At 53.2% G+C, this 14,509-nt stretch overlaps 1 protein-coding gene across 2 annotated transcripts in view; it reads left to right on the top strand.

The window, feature by feature from the left end:
• Window positions 1–4,733, top strand: part of RRP1B (ribosomal RNA processing 1B) — a 29,707-nt gene extending 24,974 nt beyond the window's left edge. For both annotated transcript variants that reach the window (XM_053657739.1, XM_053657740.1), the window contains 2 exons: window positions 1,226–1,289; window positions 2,152–4,733. In XM_053657739.1, the coding sequence (XP_053513714.1) occupies window positions 1,226–1,289; window positions 2,152–2,345 (258 nt within the window). In that variant the 3' untranslated portion in view covers window positions 2,346–4,733. The remainder of the gene's footprint in view (window positions 1–1,225; window positions 1,290–2,151) is intronic.
• Window positions 4,734–14,509: the final 9,776 nt, after the last annotated feature.

Genomic DNA, 14,509 nt, shown 5'->3' with positions numbered 1-14,509 from the left:
GAGAGTGGGCCCTGTTCTGGGAAGCCAGGAAGAGGCCATGAAGGAAAGGGTCACCTCCGCCAACCACCACCAAGAAGTGGGACCAGGTGCAGACCAGCATATGCCGGAGGCTCATCTGGGGTTGCCTCCAGGAGATGGAGGTCTTGGTGGAGCAGTGGGCACAGGTCCCGGGCCGGCCCTGCTGGGGAGACATGAGCAGGCGCTGTTTCCGCGGCCTTGAGCCCGCAGACTGACTCCTGCCTGTGTTCACATTGCTGCCCAGGATGCCTCAGGGATGTCTGTGAGTGACTCCGGGCTTACAGGCGTCAGGTTCTGCTCATAAAATGGTAATGTTGATGCAAAAAGGGTGTGAGGTGGGACTAGGGGATTCTCACAGAACTGTGGGTTCCAGGAAGGAATCTGAGAAAGTGCTACATACGCAAAATGGGTCAGCTTCCAGACATTTTTAAAATATGAGATGGTTATTTTTTTTCATCGTCACCTGAGGACATCCTTATCAATTTTAGAGAAGAGGGAAGGGATGGAGAGAGAGAAACATCAGTCGGTTTCCTCTCCCAGGCGCCCGGACTGGGGAGCGAACCCAAAACCCAGGCATGTGCCCTAACCGGGAATCCAGCCCTTGACCTTTCAGCTTATGGGACAGTGCTCCAACCCACTGAGCCACACCAGTTGGGGCTCAACTTAGTCAGTTTTGATGAGTAGTTAGAACATTCAAATCCGTTTGGAACCCTGTGCACGGAAAGCGGGCAAGTGTGGCTCCATTGTCCGTGGAAGCTCTGTCCCATTGTGGGTGTGACGTCACCCGTTTCATTTCCAAGTGAAAGCTGAAATTGGACACTGGAAATGGGTGCTCTCTATCATTTTTCAATGGTGACCCTTCTGTTACTTAGGAGGTTTCAAACATGGCAGTTTTGTGCTGCCTTCTTCCCTGGAAGGCAGAGGCTGGAGCCAGCGGTGAAGGGGGTTACTGCGAAGTGGCGCTGGCCCCGCCCACCTCACAGACCCGTCGTGTGTGCTCGCAGAAGCACCGCGTGCAGCTCGGGCCCAGGGTGGGTGTGTGCAGCGAGGTCCTGGTGATGGAGGTGGACGCAGGCCCCTGGGCTCCGTGCCGTGTGCTCCCGGCGGCTGGTGGGCACCTGTGAGTGCTCGGGAACTCTCCACACACGAGGCACCTCGGTCACTGTGCCTCCCTCTTACCTCTGTTACGGTTTTCTTTCTTCTGCAGCTCAACAAAACACCATCCAGCTCCAAGAAGGTCACCTTCGGGTTGAACAGAAACATGACTGCGGGTGAGTGCGGGGTGTGCTTGCACTCGTGGTCCGCCCCTGGGCGGACGGCCCTGACCCTGTCCAGAGGCAGGTTCAGTCCCTGGCTGGGCCCAGCTTTCATCCAAGGGCGGTGTGGGGAGTGGGGGCGAGGGGCCTGGGGGCTTGGTGTGTGTAGATTTCTGGGGCCTCTGGACAGTGGTTACCTGGTAGGTGACATGAATGGCCATCTTCCCATGCCCACCTGCCTAGAATGCATTAGTTGTCTTGGCTTGAGATTTAACGGTCTGTTGGCAGTAGCCACCTCTACTTAAATTCAGAACCTCCCTGCCCAAAAGAAGGGGGAAAGGAATATCTTGTCTTTCAGCTTTTACCTTTGGCAGGATTCATTTGTGTTAGTTTTTTTCCAAAGGAAGCCAATGCATTTAAAAGTATATGAGTTTAAGACCTGGCTCTCTATAGGGACAAGTACCTCTGTGTGTGTGTGTGTGTGTGTGTGTGTGTGTGTGTGCGCGCGCGCGCGCGTGGGGACACACACACAGAGGCACAGGAGAGACCTGGGCAATGCCCCGCCCCACACACACACACACACCGCCACCCTGCCCTCGTCCCCGGTCATGTCTGCACCGCTGGAGGTGGTGGGAGGAATAGGTCACAGAAGGAACGACTCCTCCTGCAGCTCTTCATCAACCTCGGGTTCACTCACTGCCCACGTCCCAGAAACAGCCCTGCCCTCCAGGTGCTCCCCTCAGGGTCTATCCAGGCGGCCCTTAGGGCTGGTTCCCTGCCCAGAAGTGAGCGGGCAGGCCCCCAGCTGGGGGAACAGCACAGAGGCAGGACAGAGAAGTCATACCCAGTAACATGTGGCCTTGCTTTCATTGGGCAGAATTCAAGAAGACAGACAAGAGCATCTTAGTCAGTCCCACGGGTGCCTCCCGAGTGGCCTTCAACCCTGAGCAGAGGCCCCTCCATGGAGTGCTGAAGACCCCCACCAGCTCCCCCGCCAGTACTCCCCTGGGGACCAAGAAGCCACTGACCGCCACACCAAAGAGAAGACCGACGGCTATGGACTTCTTCTAGGAGAGTAGGAGAGTCTTATTAGTAAAGACTGCTTTTGTACAGAATACTCTATAAATTATAACTTTATAGGTGGGGTGTTTTCTATTGCTTTATGAGTTGTGTGTCCGAGGGTCCGAGTGTGAGCTGTGATGCTGCTGTGGGCGCCTTGGTTGAAGCTTTTGCTACATACATCATCCGTGCTGCAGCTCCCCAGTATCCCACATTTGGGTTCACTCAGTGCCTCCATGGGCGTGGGAGCCAAGAGCATGGGAGCCAAGAGCGTGTTGACCGTCACTGCGAGTGGGCACCATGGGCACGGGGACAGCCCGGAGTTGGACTGGATCCACAGTGCAGTCACATTTCCACATGTGCTCAGCTGGGGGTGGACCAGCGAGTGGGGGCGGGAGAGCAGAGCCCTGTGGCCCGTGTCCTGCCCTGTGACCCTACCTCTCAGCCAACCCAGTGTCCTCACCAGGAGAGCACCACCGGCCCGCTCGCCAGCCCAGGTCGCCGTGCGCCAGCCGCTCTGTACACGGAAGTGTCTGCACCAGCCACCGTGTCACCTGGCATCACCTGGCACAGAGCAGCTTTCATCTCAAAGGAAAACTCAGCTCTCCAGGGAGGTGGCTGCAGCGTCTGGAGAGCCCAGCCCCCACTGGAAGGCGGCAGAGCAGCTTTCAGGACTGCGTGGGCATATTTATTTGTTCATAGCTACCTTGTATCTGAAATACTGAGTCTTGCACTTGCAGGTTTTTATAAAGTCTGATTTTAGTTAATCACAAAAAATTGGGGTAGGGTTGCAGGGAAGGCACACCGACTTGAATTGGGGAAGCAAATGAACTTCAAGCAGCCTCACTTGATCTTTGACCTTGTTTGGAGAAGCTGGGTCTGCCCTGAGCCTGAGAGAGGGATGGGATGCTGACTCGGAAATCGGTGGTCACCTCGGGAAAGCCCCTGGTCGCTGGCTCTCTCTTGAGTTTGCACGATGACAAAGTGCAGACCTGAAGGAGGAGTCATACCTGGGGACTCGGTTTTCCCCTCCGGTGCCCAGCACTTCCCAGCCTGCTCTCTGTTCCTGGATCTCAGGCCTCCCAGGAGTGAAAGTCCCCCACCCCCCAAGCCAGAGCCCCAGTTTCTCACCAAAACCAAGGCCAGCCCCTTTTGCTACTTCCCAGCCAAGGGCCCCAGCGTGTCCTCAGTGGCTCCGGCAGTGGCTTCAAGTGAAGGGCAGCTGTCCGAGATCACATCATCCAGCTGACTGTGGTTTCCGTGATCACAGAACCAGGGTGGGCTTCATCTGCACTCTGGAGGTGGGCTGACTTGCCCGCGAAGGAAGGGGAACTGTCCCTTGCCTGCTCTGTGACAAAGTGTCGTCGCAGGCCGGGAGAAAAAGAAACAGCTTTGCGGTGGTGTGGGCGTGTCTCTGTAATGGAAACCCCGTCCGTGTGGGAGACGGAGACTACGGTGTCGCGGCTGCGTGGCTCCCATGCGCTGCATTTGCTGTCGTGCCAGATCCCATCGGAGCCATAACTGAAGTGTGAAAAGATAAGGTTTGAGTGGCCCAGTGTTTTAAACTTAAAAAGAAATTCATCCTTGGTCACATTATTTTTCTAACAACTTTTATTTTAGCTTCAAACATAGGTCTTAGAGCCAAACGGACCACATAACCCAACGGTGTTAAGCCGTAGCAAGACATTCTCACATGTAGGTGGTGCATTTGTTCTCGGGGTGCCTGTGGGAGTCTCTCCTCTCGGCTTCTGCACGACCTCTGTCTTCGGAGGCGTCGGCAGGGAAATGCGCCACCTGCCTGTCAACTTGGATCTGGAGGCCGTGGGTCCTGGGTCACATCCGTCCTTCTCTGAATCCGCCCTCACTTACTCCATTTTGTGGGTAAGTCCAGTAGCTTGACTGTGACTTATTTTTAATCTCTATAAATTTTGGCTACAAAGGAAAAAAAAATTTTTAAAGATTCTCAGTACATATACACAGAAGAATGTGTCACATAAAGAAACTATTTAGAATAACTTTTTTCTACTTGATGCATGTTATTTTCTTAGGGAAAATCGCCAAACAGACTTGGCAGTCTAAAAAAGGAAATCATTTAACTGGATGCTGGTGATCTAAACAGTATTTTGTAACACAGTCTGTACGACCTGGTGTCATACTTTACGATGTATTGTCCTTTTTAACCTGTACTGAACTGAAAGCACACGGGGGCGTATGAAGCACTTGTTAGTGAGGGGAAAGATTATGAAATTGAGTCCATCTTCTGATTTTTGTATGTTTCCTCTGAATTTATGCGACTGCTGGCAGGGACTGTTTGTTTACAGCCAGTCTGTAGTAGTATCCGCAGGGCTTATCAATACTCAGCAAAACCAAGTTCAATAAAGAAAAGCCTGTCTGCCCTCAGATTCGAGTTGGATGTTGACTGTCAGCGGGTGCCACCTCGGGGACCAGCACAGCGCAGCGGGGTGGGAGGTGCTGGTTGGCAGGGTCTGAAAACAGACCACCCAGGCACCTGTCTCTCCCTCCTGTGTGCACTCTGCAGAGCCAGCGCGGGGCTGCCGGGCAGCCTCCTGGGTTGCAGAAGCAGGCACTCACTGCCAGCCCTGGGCCTGTGAGGACAGGCACACAGGGGCCGCCATCCTGGGTGGGCTCGCCCGCGCATCCCACAGGCGTGGCCGCCACCAGGTGTCAAGGGCATGACCGGAACACTGAGATCCCCGTGAGGCCTCCCCCCCATCATACGCCTTGCACCTGTAGGCTCCCGTGCCTCTAACAAGGGGCACTCAGGTTTCAGCTCACATGTGGCTCCAGCATCAGCAGAGGGTCCATCCCATGCCTGTGGGATCAGAACACTCCTTGGGGTGAGTGTAAAGTCCCACAACTGTCGTTGGGGACCCCACGCTTGATTGTCTCCTCTGTCTGGCTCTTGTTCTCTGTCCCCCCCAAATAGGGGCAGAGTCTCAACCAGGACCTTCCTCCTAAGATCAGGGAGCAGGGTTAGGGCAGAGGTCACATCACCCTCCCTCCGCAAGCCTAAGGTCACACTTGCAACAGCATTTTTTGGGGTGACCATCACCAAGATTTCTCACCATGTGTGCACCTGCAATTCTAAGCCTTCGGCTGACCCCTGCCCCCCCCACCAGCATGGGCACCGCCATCCCGAACCTTCTCATCCCAGAGGCACAGCCTTCAGCTCCCTTCAACCCCACAACACTCAGCCACCCCACACGGGCTCACATGGTGCTCGGCAGAGAACAGTTTGGTGGGTGACAGGACCCACCCTCCCGAGAAGACAGGTTCCCAGGGGCTGCCGCTCCCTGTGGACCCCAACAGTGTGTCCTGGACATCACCCAGCAGATGCTGCACACCTGCCGCACCCGGTGCTGTCCTGGGTGGCGTGCTGCAGACAAAAGCTGTGCCTGGCCTGGTGGGGATGACAAGCAGGTGGAAGTGTACTTGTCAGCAGGGGGCAGGAGCTCCAGGTGGGAGAGCAAAACCAGGGGCGTGTTGGCGCAAGTGTTTACTGGGCTGCAAGCACAAAGAAGTATATGCGTAAGCAGTTGCTGGTTTTATTAAGTTTTGGAAAGAGTATTACATGGAATCCATATTTTTATGCTTTTTAAATACTTTTTAAATATTTTAAAATGCTTTTATTAATTGATTTCAGAGAGAGAAGCATTGAATTGTTGTTCCACTTACTGATGCACTCCTTGGTTGATTCTTGTATGTGCTCTGACCGGGGATCAAACCTGCAACCTTGGCATATCAGGACGATGCTCCAACCATTTGTGCTACCCGGCCAGGGCTTATGGACTGCTGGCAAGGAGCAGTCCAAGGCTTATGGACTGCTTATGGACAGCAGTCCTAACTAATTGGACTGATGGCAAGGGCTGTTTGTTTACAAGAAGGCAGACACTGAAGAGGTTAAAAAGTGAGCCACATGGGTATCTGGGGAGAAGGTTGCACCCAGAGGGAACCATAGGCACCCCTAGGTGGGAGTGTGAGGAGACCGGGGAATCCAGATGTTCCCAGGATCTGCTGTGCTGGTCAGAATGAGCAAAGACAGCCATTCAGAGTCTCTAGAGATGGATCAAAAGGCTGCAACAGACCAAGTGGCATTTATTCCATTAAATCTACAGAGGCTGAGTAAGATCGGTGAGAGGCTGTGAGGTGGCATTGGAGCGGGCTGCACCCACACACTCCAGTTCTCCCTTGCAGAACTGCTTCAGTGGCTCAGCAGCTGAGTGGCAGTTCCCCACCCCCTGGAGGGGAAGCTCCCTGCTCCCTGGAGGGGAAGAGCTGGTCCATGTAGACCCAACAGCCAAAGGGAAACATTCACTCTCAAGCTCCCATAGCTATGGAGGGAGTGCAGGCAGGCAGGGCTCCAAGGCCAGTGCAGGGCTATGGAGGATGCACCTTCCAAATCTAAGACAGGGGAACCCTGCAACCCAGAGCAAAAGCCCATGTCTCTCTCCATTCTCTTGGAGGTGAAGAGGTGACAGAGGTGACAGAGCTCCTCTGAGGGGGTGGCGGGGGGGAAGTGCTTCTCTTCTGCCAGGCTCTGTAATTTGCAGGTGGCCTCACAGCTTCCCAGAAAGGAGATTTGATGACTCCCTGTCCACAGCTGAGTCAACAAGACTTGGAGAAGCCAGGCCTTTGCCCTGACCTCATGGCTCATAGGTGCCTGAGCAGGAGTCTGGTCCCAGTTCCCTGGGTCTGCAAAGGCCAGGTTCTGACCTACTCCTACCCCACCAACTCCTGGCCCCATCGGGCTGTGGGTTAGCTTCTCCAAGTTTGCACCCTGGCCAGCACCTCCAGAGCCAGTCGGGGATGCAGAATCTCAGCCTCCCTGCCCCTAGAGCCACTGAATCAGCTCCTGCATTTCACCAGCCCACGTGAGCTGGTCCAAAGACCTGCAGCCATTCGCAGGAGCCCTCCACACAGCATGGCCCTCAGTTTAGTATTTGCTGCCTTGAATTCCCTCCGGTTGGAAAACCACAGAGCAGAAGGGGTTTTCCTTTGCAGGACATCCCGGAGGTCCATGCTGGAGAGGTTCCTGCCAGACCCGGTGGCCTCGGCCTTAGCCTTTCTGGACACACAGGGGGGCACACACTGAATGCAAACACCCACAGACTGTCACCTCGAGGGGACTGCTGCTGCGCACCTGGTCCACATGTTCTTTCCAACTGAACCGTCTCAGAGTCCATGATGGACAAGAAAGTGGGCCAACATCGCCAAGGAGTGACCTCTATAAGCACATCATTGTGTTGCCAGACAGGCGCCTGGCCCTGAGTGGGTCTGCCGAGGGCCAGCAGCAGCATGTGCATTCCTGACTTTGCATAGGGAAGATTCATGACACGGGTCCGGGTGATTTGGGGAGTATTTTTATTAAGGCTGGGGAGAGTGAAACAAAGGAAGGACTCAGGGTAGAAGAAGCAACAGGAGAGAGAGAGAGATCCTGAGCAGTGCTCTGCTGTGGCTCCCTAGAAAAGTTACAGGAAAGGAGTGAGCTGAGGCAAGGCTGCTGTCAGCTCACTGGGAAGTTAGGGAAAAGGGGGCCTGGGGACAGGATCAGGGGTCAACCTGCCTCAAGCTGCCACTGCCCACCGCTTCCCTGGCTGCAAGCCTCCTTGGGACCCTTAGAGTTAAGGAGGAAGTAAAAAGCTCGTGCCTGAGAAGGGGCAGGGGCGTGCTCTAGTGGGTGAGCCTGTACTGTGTCTGTCCTGAGGGCTTTCTGTCTTTTTCTGCAGGTGAGAATCTTAGGGGCAGGTTTCCACAGAATATTTTCCCAGGTGCATTTTTAATATGCTGATGCATCAGAATGAGCTGATGGGGAGGGGGGATATTCTTTGCTGTGCTTTTTATTTTCATCTTGGGTCTGTCTGGCTTTTAACGGGGTTTTTGTGATTTGTTCCCTGTAGGGAACCACTTCATATGGCGTGGAAATGTAGCTCAGCACTCACGTGAAAAACCAGTGGGGTGCGTGTCAGCACACAGGACCATGCCCACGGAGAGGTTCTCCCATGGGGAATCAGGCCTGCATTGTACCTATACTTCTATGAGACTTGCTTTTGCTAAAACTCCCTCACCCAGAATTGAGGCACAAGGGCTTACTGTAACTTCTTAAAATCTGAGTTAAACCTCCCAAGTATGGAGTGTGACCATTCAACCACTTTTCCCCTTGATTTGCAACATCCTTCTCTTTGAAGTAATTAGCAACATTCTTTCCTTTGTTATCTGTAAAAGGTAGTGCCCTGCAGTGAACCTGTGCATAGTAAAGAGGAACATCCTCCATGTAATGTACCCAGAGAAGCAATAAAAGCTTGTCCAGGCAGGGACTGGGCTCTCTGGCCCTCTCGCCCTCTCTCTCTCAGAGAGCAGCCATGCCGTCCCTTTTTCTCCACAGGACTTCCATTGTCCGTGTGTGTTTGTTCACGAGCAGCCACAACATACATGGATCCTGCCAGCCAGGATCTGCCGCAGCTCCCCTCACTTCATCTGTCCTTGGTTCAGCTGGCACACATGACATTAATTGGGTTTCTGTTCTCTGTCTCCCAGGCCAGGGAGATTTAAGCCATTATTCTCTGGTCAGGGAGGAGAGGTAGAAACCATTCACTCTCGAGTGTCCTTGGGTAGGGGAGAGAAGTTCTTGTGATTTACCAGTTGGCTGTAAGCTGCTCCACCTGTTTGGTCTTGTTTAATTCTCTTGTCTCAGTTTTGCATTCCACCTGCTCAGGAATTTTCCCAGCCTCTTACTATCCTATCACAATCGATGTCACACGGAATCTAACACTCCCTCCACAAGTTCATGTTTATATTTCCCCCAGCTGTCCCCAAACATTTTTCTTGGCCAGAAAGTAACCAAGATTACACATTGCAATTGTTCATCATGACTAAAGTTTCTCTTACTTTAGAACCTCCCTTATTTTGTCTCATGACATCGCATTTTTGAAGAGTGTGTTTAACCTGGACCCTACAACCCACAGGTGAGCTGTGAGCACCCTGGGGGTGGTCCAGCAGGGGTCATGACCTTCCCACTTGGCCACGTGGAGCCCAGCTGGACGTGCTGAGCCGGGCCAGGCCTCAGCAATGGGCCGGTTGCCATGACAGCTCCAACCTCAGCTTTTCAGCTTTCTCTGGAAGCTGGAATAGGGAGGGGCTCTTTTCAACTCTGGGAAGGGCAGTTCCCCTCACAATGTCAGGATTCCCTGAGGGCAGGCTTGTTCTCCTCGAGTGCGGGACTGGCTGGTCCTATGTCTCCAGGAAAATAACAAGAGGCGGCCAGTTCTCTGCTGGCCACAAGCTGAGCCTGGCACCACGGGAACATGGGGTCAACAGGCACCATCCCCCCAGAGGCCTCTAAGCTGCAGATCTGCCAAGGACCTCGGAGCCAGTGGATTCCGGGGTTAGCACTCAGGCAGCAGGTGTGTGGTGGGCTTGCGCAGAGAGCGGACAGAGCGCTGGAATGAACTCTGTTTTACCAGTACCCTGAGTAAATACCGCCTTTCCCTAAGTGCAACTTAAGCCAAGTCAAAGTTTTGTTTCAGACAACACGACTGGGCTTACGTCTGTTTTCTGAGCCTGCAAACCCTGCAGAGACCAGGTCCAAACAGATCTGAATGTTCCGTAGTGACCTGCCGGGAGAGTCAGAGGTGGAACGCCCAGGTGCCTCCTGAGCTCCTGGCCCCGTGCAACCCGCAGCCAGGAGAGGAGACCCCCCCACACACACACTCTCTGGAGAAGGGCACTCCAACTGCTCTCTTCTTCACTACATTTGCCCAAGAAGTGCCAGGCTCCGGGCCACAGGTGTGAAAGGCAACGGGTCTGCTTGGCCTCCTGATGAGGGGCACTGAGAGATGTAAAGAAAGTAAGCAGGGCTGGTGTGCCGGAAAATCGACCTGACACAAATTTGAATCACAGCTGTCCCTTTCAATTGTCCAGGTTCCATTCCCGGTCAGGGCACACGCCTGGGTTGCAGGTTTGATCCCCGGTTGGGTGGCGTACAGGAGGGAACCTATCAGTGCTTCTCTCTCCACGCGCACCCCCCTCCCGCCTCCCCCCTCCTTCCTCTCTCTCTCAAGTCAGTGAAAATATCCTCAGACAATTACAAAAGGAAAAAACAGGTGAAATCAATTTTAACAATACAGTTCACTTACCCACAAATTACCATTTCAATACACATCAATCTACAAAATACCTTGTGGAGAGCCAAGCAGGACAGTGTGTGCCGAGGGAGTTGGAAGCAGACCTCAGGTTCAGCACAGCTGCCCCAGGCCGAGGACGGCTGCCTGATGGATAGTTGTAAGAAAAGAATGACTTGGCCGCTTGTTATACCCCTGTACCCAGAAGGAGCAGCAAATGTTCTTTAAAAATACAATGTACCTAGCCTCGAGGTTTGTCTTTCTCACGCTCTGCTTCAAAGCTGGCTCAATACATACAGCCCGACTTCACCAACAAACAGTGCCCTGCTCTGCATCCCAGAGAAGAGACTCCACCTGACCCCGGTCTGACTCCGTCTCTTTATTTCTCAATCCCCTGTCACCTTCCCTTGGGACCTGACTGATCTAGCCTCACTGGTCATGGCAATTCCTGAGATAGTTTGCAGACTCTTTCTAGTGAGTCTGCGAAACCCGGTTTGTATTTTATACCGTAGGTCCCACATGTCACATGGGACTGGCCACATCCCAGCACTCGTGTCTCGAGGCCACGGCGGCCCTGCCTCCAAAGGGCAGAGGAAGTGTGCCCAGAGGGCAGCTGGGCACCTTACAGCCACAGGCACCCAGGTGGGGCCAGGTCTGGAGGACAATGAGGACCTTGACGGGGGAGGGGGGGGTTGGACTTTGTCCTGGGGACACTTCAAAGATCTCTGGAGGAAGAGCTTCGGGCAGGCGGAGCTGAGGTTGGTGGTGGCCAAGCAGCAGGCAAAGGATGGATGGGATACAGGAGAGGCTGGAGGACTGGCCGGAGGCCTGAGCTTAGCTGGGCAGAGTGGAGGAGGGTGGCGGGGGTGGGGAGGGTTGGTTGGGAGGTGGAAGGAGGTTTCTGGTCAACCTGGGAGGTCCTGGGTAGCAGGAAAGGAAGGCAGGTGACTCCCAAGGTGTGACCACTGTGCTCTGCCCAGTGTCCTGGTGTGTGTGTTGTGTCCTAGGCCACCCTTTCCCTCCTTCCAAGAAGAGCTGGGAGCCGGGCAGCATGCAGACCTTGCCCTCATTCCACTCAGGGACCAGACTGGCCTTCCAGCTGGCCTTCAGCTGCCAAGCCTGGCTGAGGGGGGGCTGGAGAGAAGTGACAGAGGAGGGCTTCCTGTAGGAGGCCTGCTTAAAGGGGCAGCCACTTGAAGTTATCACACTGCGGCGCCCTCTGACCTTCCTCCGGGAACATCCACCAGAAGAGGGGTGTCTCCAGAGGCCATGAGGACTATCCTGGCATGAGGCCCAGGGGCCTGGGGCTTCAGGGAGGGGCCAAAGCAGGTCCTTGCTTTCAGTCCTAACGGTGGGGCCCGACGGGGCATAAGGCTCTTATTTATTCCAGAGAAGGCCATGTGCCCCCTTCTCCGTGAGTGAAGATGCTGCACTTCCCTTTTGGGGACCAGGTCACACTGGGCCCCTGAACACAGCCAGCAGGAGCCTTGGAACTGAGTTCCAGGCACCTGTATCGTGACTGAGGTCCCACCTCTGTGTTTACTGAGGGCTCTGAAGTGCCTTTTGTTCAGGGGCTCTTTGCTGCCTCTAAAAATGGCTACAATTCTTCCTGGCATTAGTCACTGCCTGGTGACTAAGGCTCTGGTTCGTCAGCCTTTTAAAATCTGTCATTATTTCTCAACCCAGGGTTTGATGACTAAATGTTGAAACTGCACTCCTGGCGGCTCCTGGATTCGAGTCCCATTTCACACGCACCTTCTTGCTGCTGGGCGCCATCGACGGCTGTCACTGCACACAGATGTCACACTGACCATGGCGACTCTGGAAAGGCAGTGGGCTGACACAGGTTCCCCCAGTGAGCGACCTTCTGGTAGAAAGAGAGGTCGGTCGCCTTTTCTTCCCTATGAACTACTCTGGCAGAGCTACTTGTTTTAGCACTGATGGCCGCCAACTTTACCTTAAATGGCGGGCACATGATTCTGTGTGGAATCTGCCAATAAAAATGCTACGGAGGATGGGGAGTGAGGTCATGTGACTGAGAAAGGAATCGATGTGAGCTGCTCCAGTTTGATCAGTATCCAAGGAACAGGCAGTTCCTAACCGGGGGGTCGGCTGAGGATATTTCAAACTGTTCGATTAAGTGGAAGGCAGTGCCCATTCTTTCTAAATCCTGATAAAAATTTCAAAATACCGGCAATTGCTTACAGACCATCCCATTCCACGGCTCCTGGCTCCCAGTGCCGGGCGCCCCTTCCTTACCTGGTCATTCTCCCCACCTGACGTCACACTTCGTCCTTGCATCCATGTGACTCACTGAGCCTGCGGCACCCAGCTGTACCTCTCTGTCCCCCTTCCTACACAAGCGTCCCCTCACCTTCCTCAAGTTGGACACTGTGTCAAGCTTCTCGGAGCTCCTTTCACGGGCGTGTCCTCAGTGGGGCCAAAATAAAATTCCTTTCCCTAGATTCACACTTAGATTCTTTTCATTGAGATGACAATTTTTTTTTAAGGCATCACGCAAAGCCCCTCCTTTTTGCCTTTGGAACCATTGGCCTCTTCTCCCTTGGTCCCAGCCTCAGCGACCCCCTTCTAATGCACACACCTCATCTGTCCCCAAACACACCCTGCCCCTTATGGACTTGTTCATGCAGGTCCTTCCTCCTCTTCCCAGAGACTCGCTGACACACATCGGAATGGACCACGCTGTACTGGGAGGGGGCTGGATTCAGAGAACTTCTCAGGAGCCTGGGTCTTCAAGCCCTGTGTCTGATGAGGAGAATATTACTCCTGAATAAAACATCGCCTCCTACAGACTTGAGGGCCCCCTTTGTAACAGAAACAGAACATTTCCCTCCTGAAATGAAATGGTTAAACGGTCTGCTACATTCAAGGTTTAAAAAGTCAATACACAGGCCCTGGCTGGGTAGCTGAGTTGGTTAGTGTTGTCCCGGTACACCAAGGTTGCAGGTTCGATCCCCGGTTCAGGCACACACAAGGATCAAGCAATGAATGCATAAATAAGTGAAAGAACAGATATGATGTTTCTCTCTCTTCTTTTCTCTCTCTCTAAAATCAATCAATAAATAAGAGTTTAAAAATAAAAAGCAAGCCAGTTTTAAAAATAGAATTCAATATAATGCCCTGATTATAATATAAAAGAGAACTATAATATAAAAGAGAAATAGGAGAAATACATTTGTAATAACATCAGCTGAATTCCAACATGTAAATGCCCCAGCAAGTGGCTGTGCTTGGGCTGACCTGCGGAGTCATCCCCATGGTTAGAAAAGCCGTCAGTGCACTGCACGAGCCACTCAGATCTCATCAGGCCTTGCCATTGGAAATGAGAGGCTGAAGAGTTCTAGGTAAAGGTCAGAGCAAATCAAAATATAATCTTCCGGGAATTTGCATGGTTTGAGCTCCTGGAAAATTATGTTAGAGCTGCGCAAAAATGTCTTTGTGCAAAAATGTCTTTGTGCCTGCATTAGTCAGCTCGGACAGCTGTAACATAGTCCACAGACAGGGCAGCTTAAACCACAGACATTTACTTCTTGTACCTTTAGAGGTTGGAAGTCTGAGATCCGGGTGCCAGCACAGTCCTTGAGATCTGGTGAGAGTTCTCTTACTAGCGTCTGTGTCCTTACTCTTGTGTCCCCTCATACAAAGGCACCAAGCCCATTGGACACAGACCCCATCACTATGACTACATTTAACGTAATTACTTTCTTCATCCAAATGCTGCCATACTGGGGGTTAAGGCCACAACATGTAGAATTCAGGGGGACACAAATCAGCCCACAGCCAAGGTTTGGTGTAAAACCCCTGAAGTTCCAGGTTGGGGTCATTGTTGACAGGTTTTCACCCACTTGAATAAATGCCAGTTCTTTTTGTGGGTGATCATCCTGCCCTTTGCTGGGCAGGAAGCCTGTCTCACCTGGGACACAAGCCACTAGAGCACCTTAACTCTGGGGCAATCCAAAGTGAGTGTGGACCCGAAGCACCCTGAGCTGGGGACAGCCAGTGCCACTGTCCACAGAG

Source organism: Artibeus jamaicensis, unplaced genomic scaffold (genome assembly GCF_021234435.1).
Source record: "Artibeus jamaicensis isolate MK-2021 breed Jamaican fruit bat unplaced genomic scaffold, CSHL_Jam_final scaffold_474, whole genome shotgun sequence".
NCBI lineage: Eukaryota > Metazoa > Chordata > Mammalia > Chiroptera > Phyllostomidae > Artibeus > Artibeus jamaicensis.
Note: the sequence above shows the minus strand (reverse complement) of the source record. Positions and strands in the feature narration are given on the sequence as shown.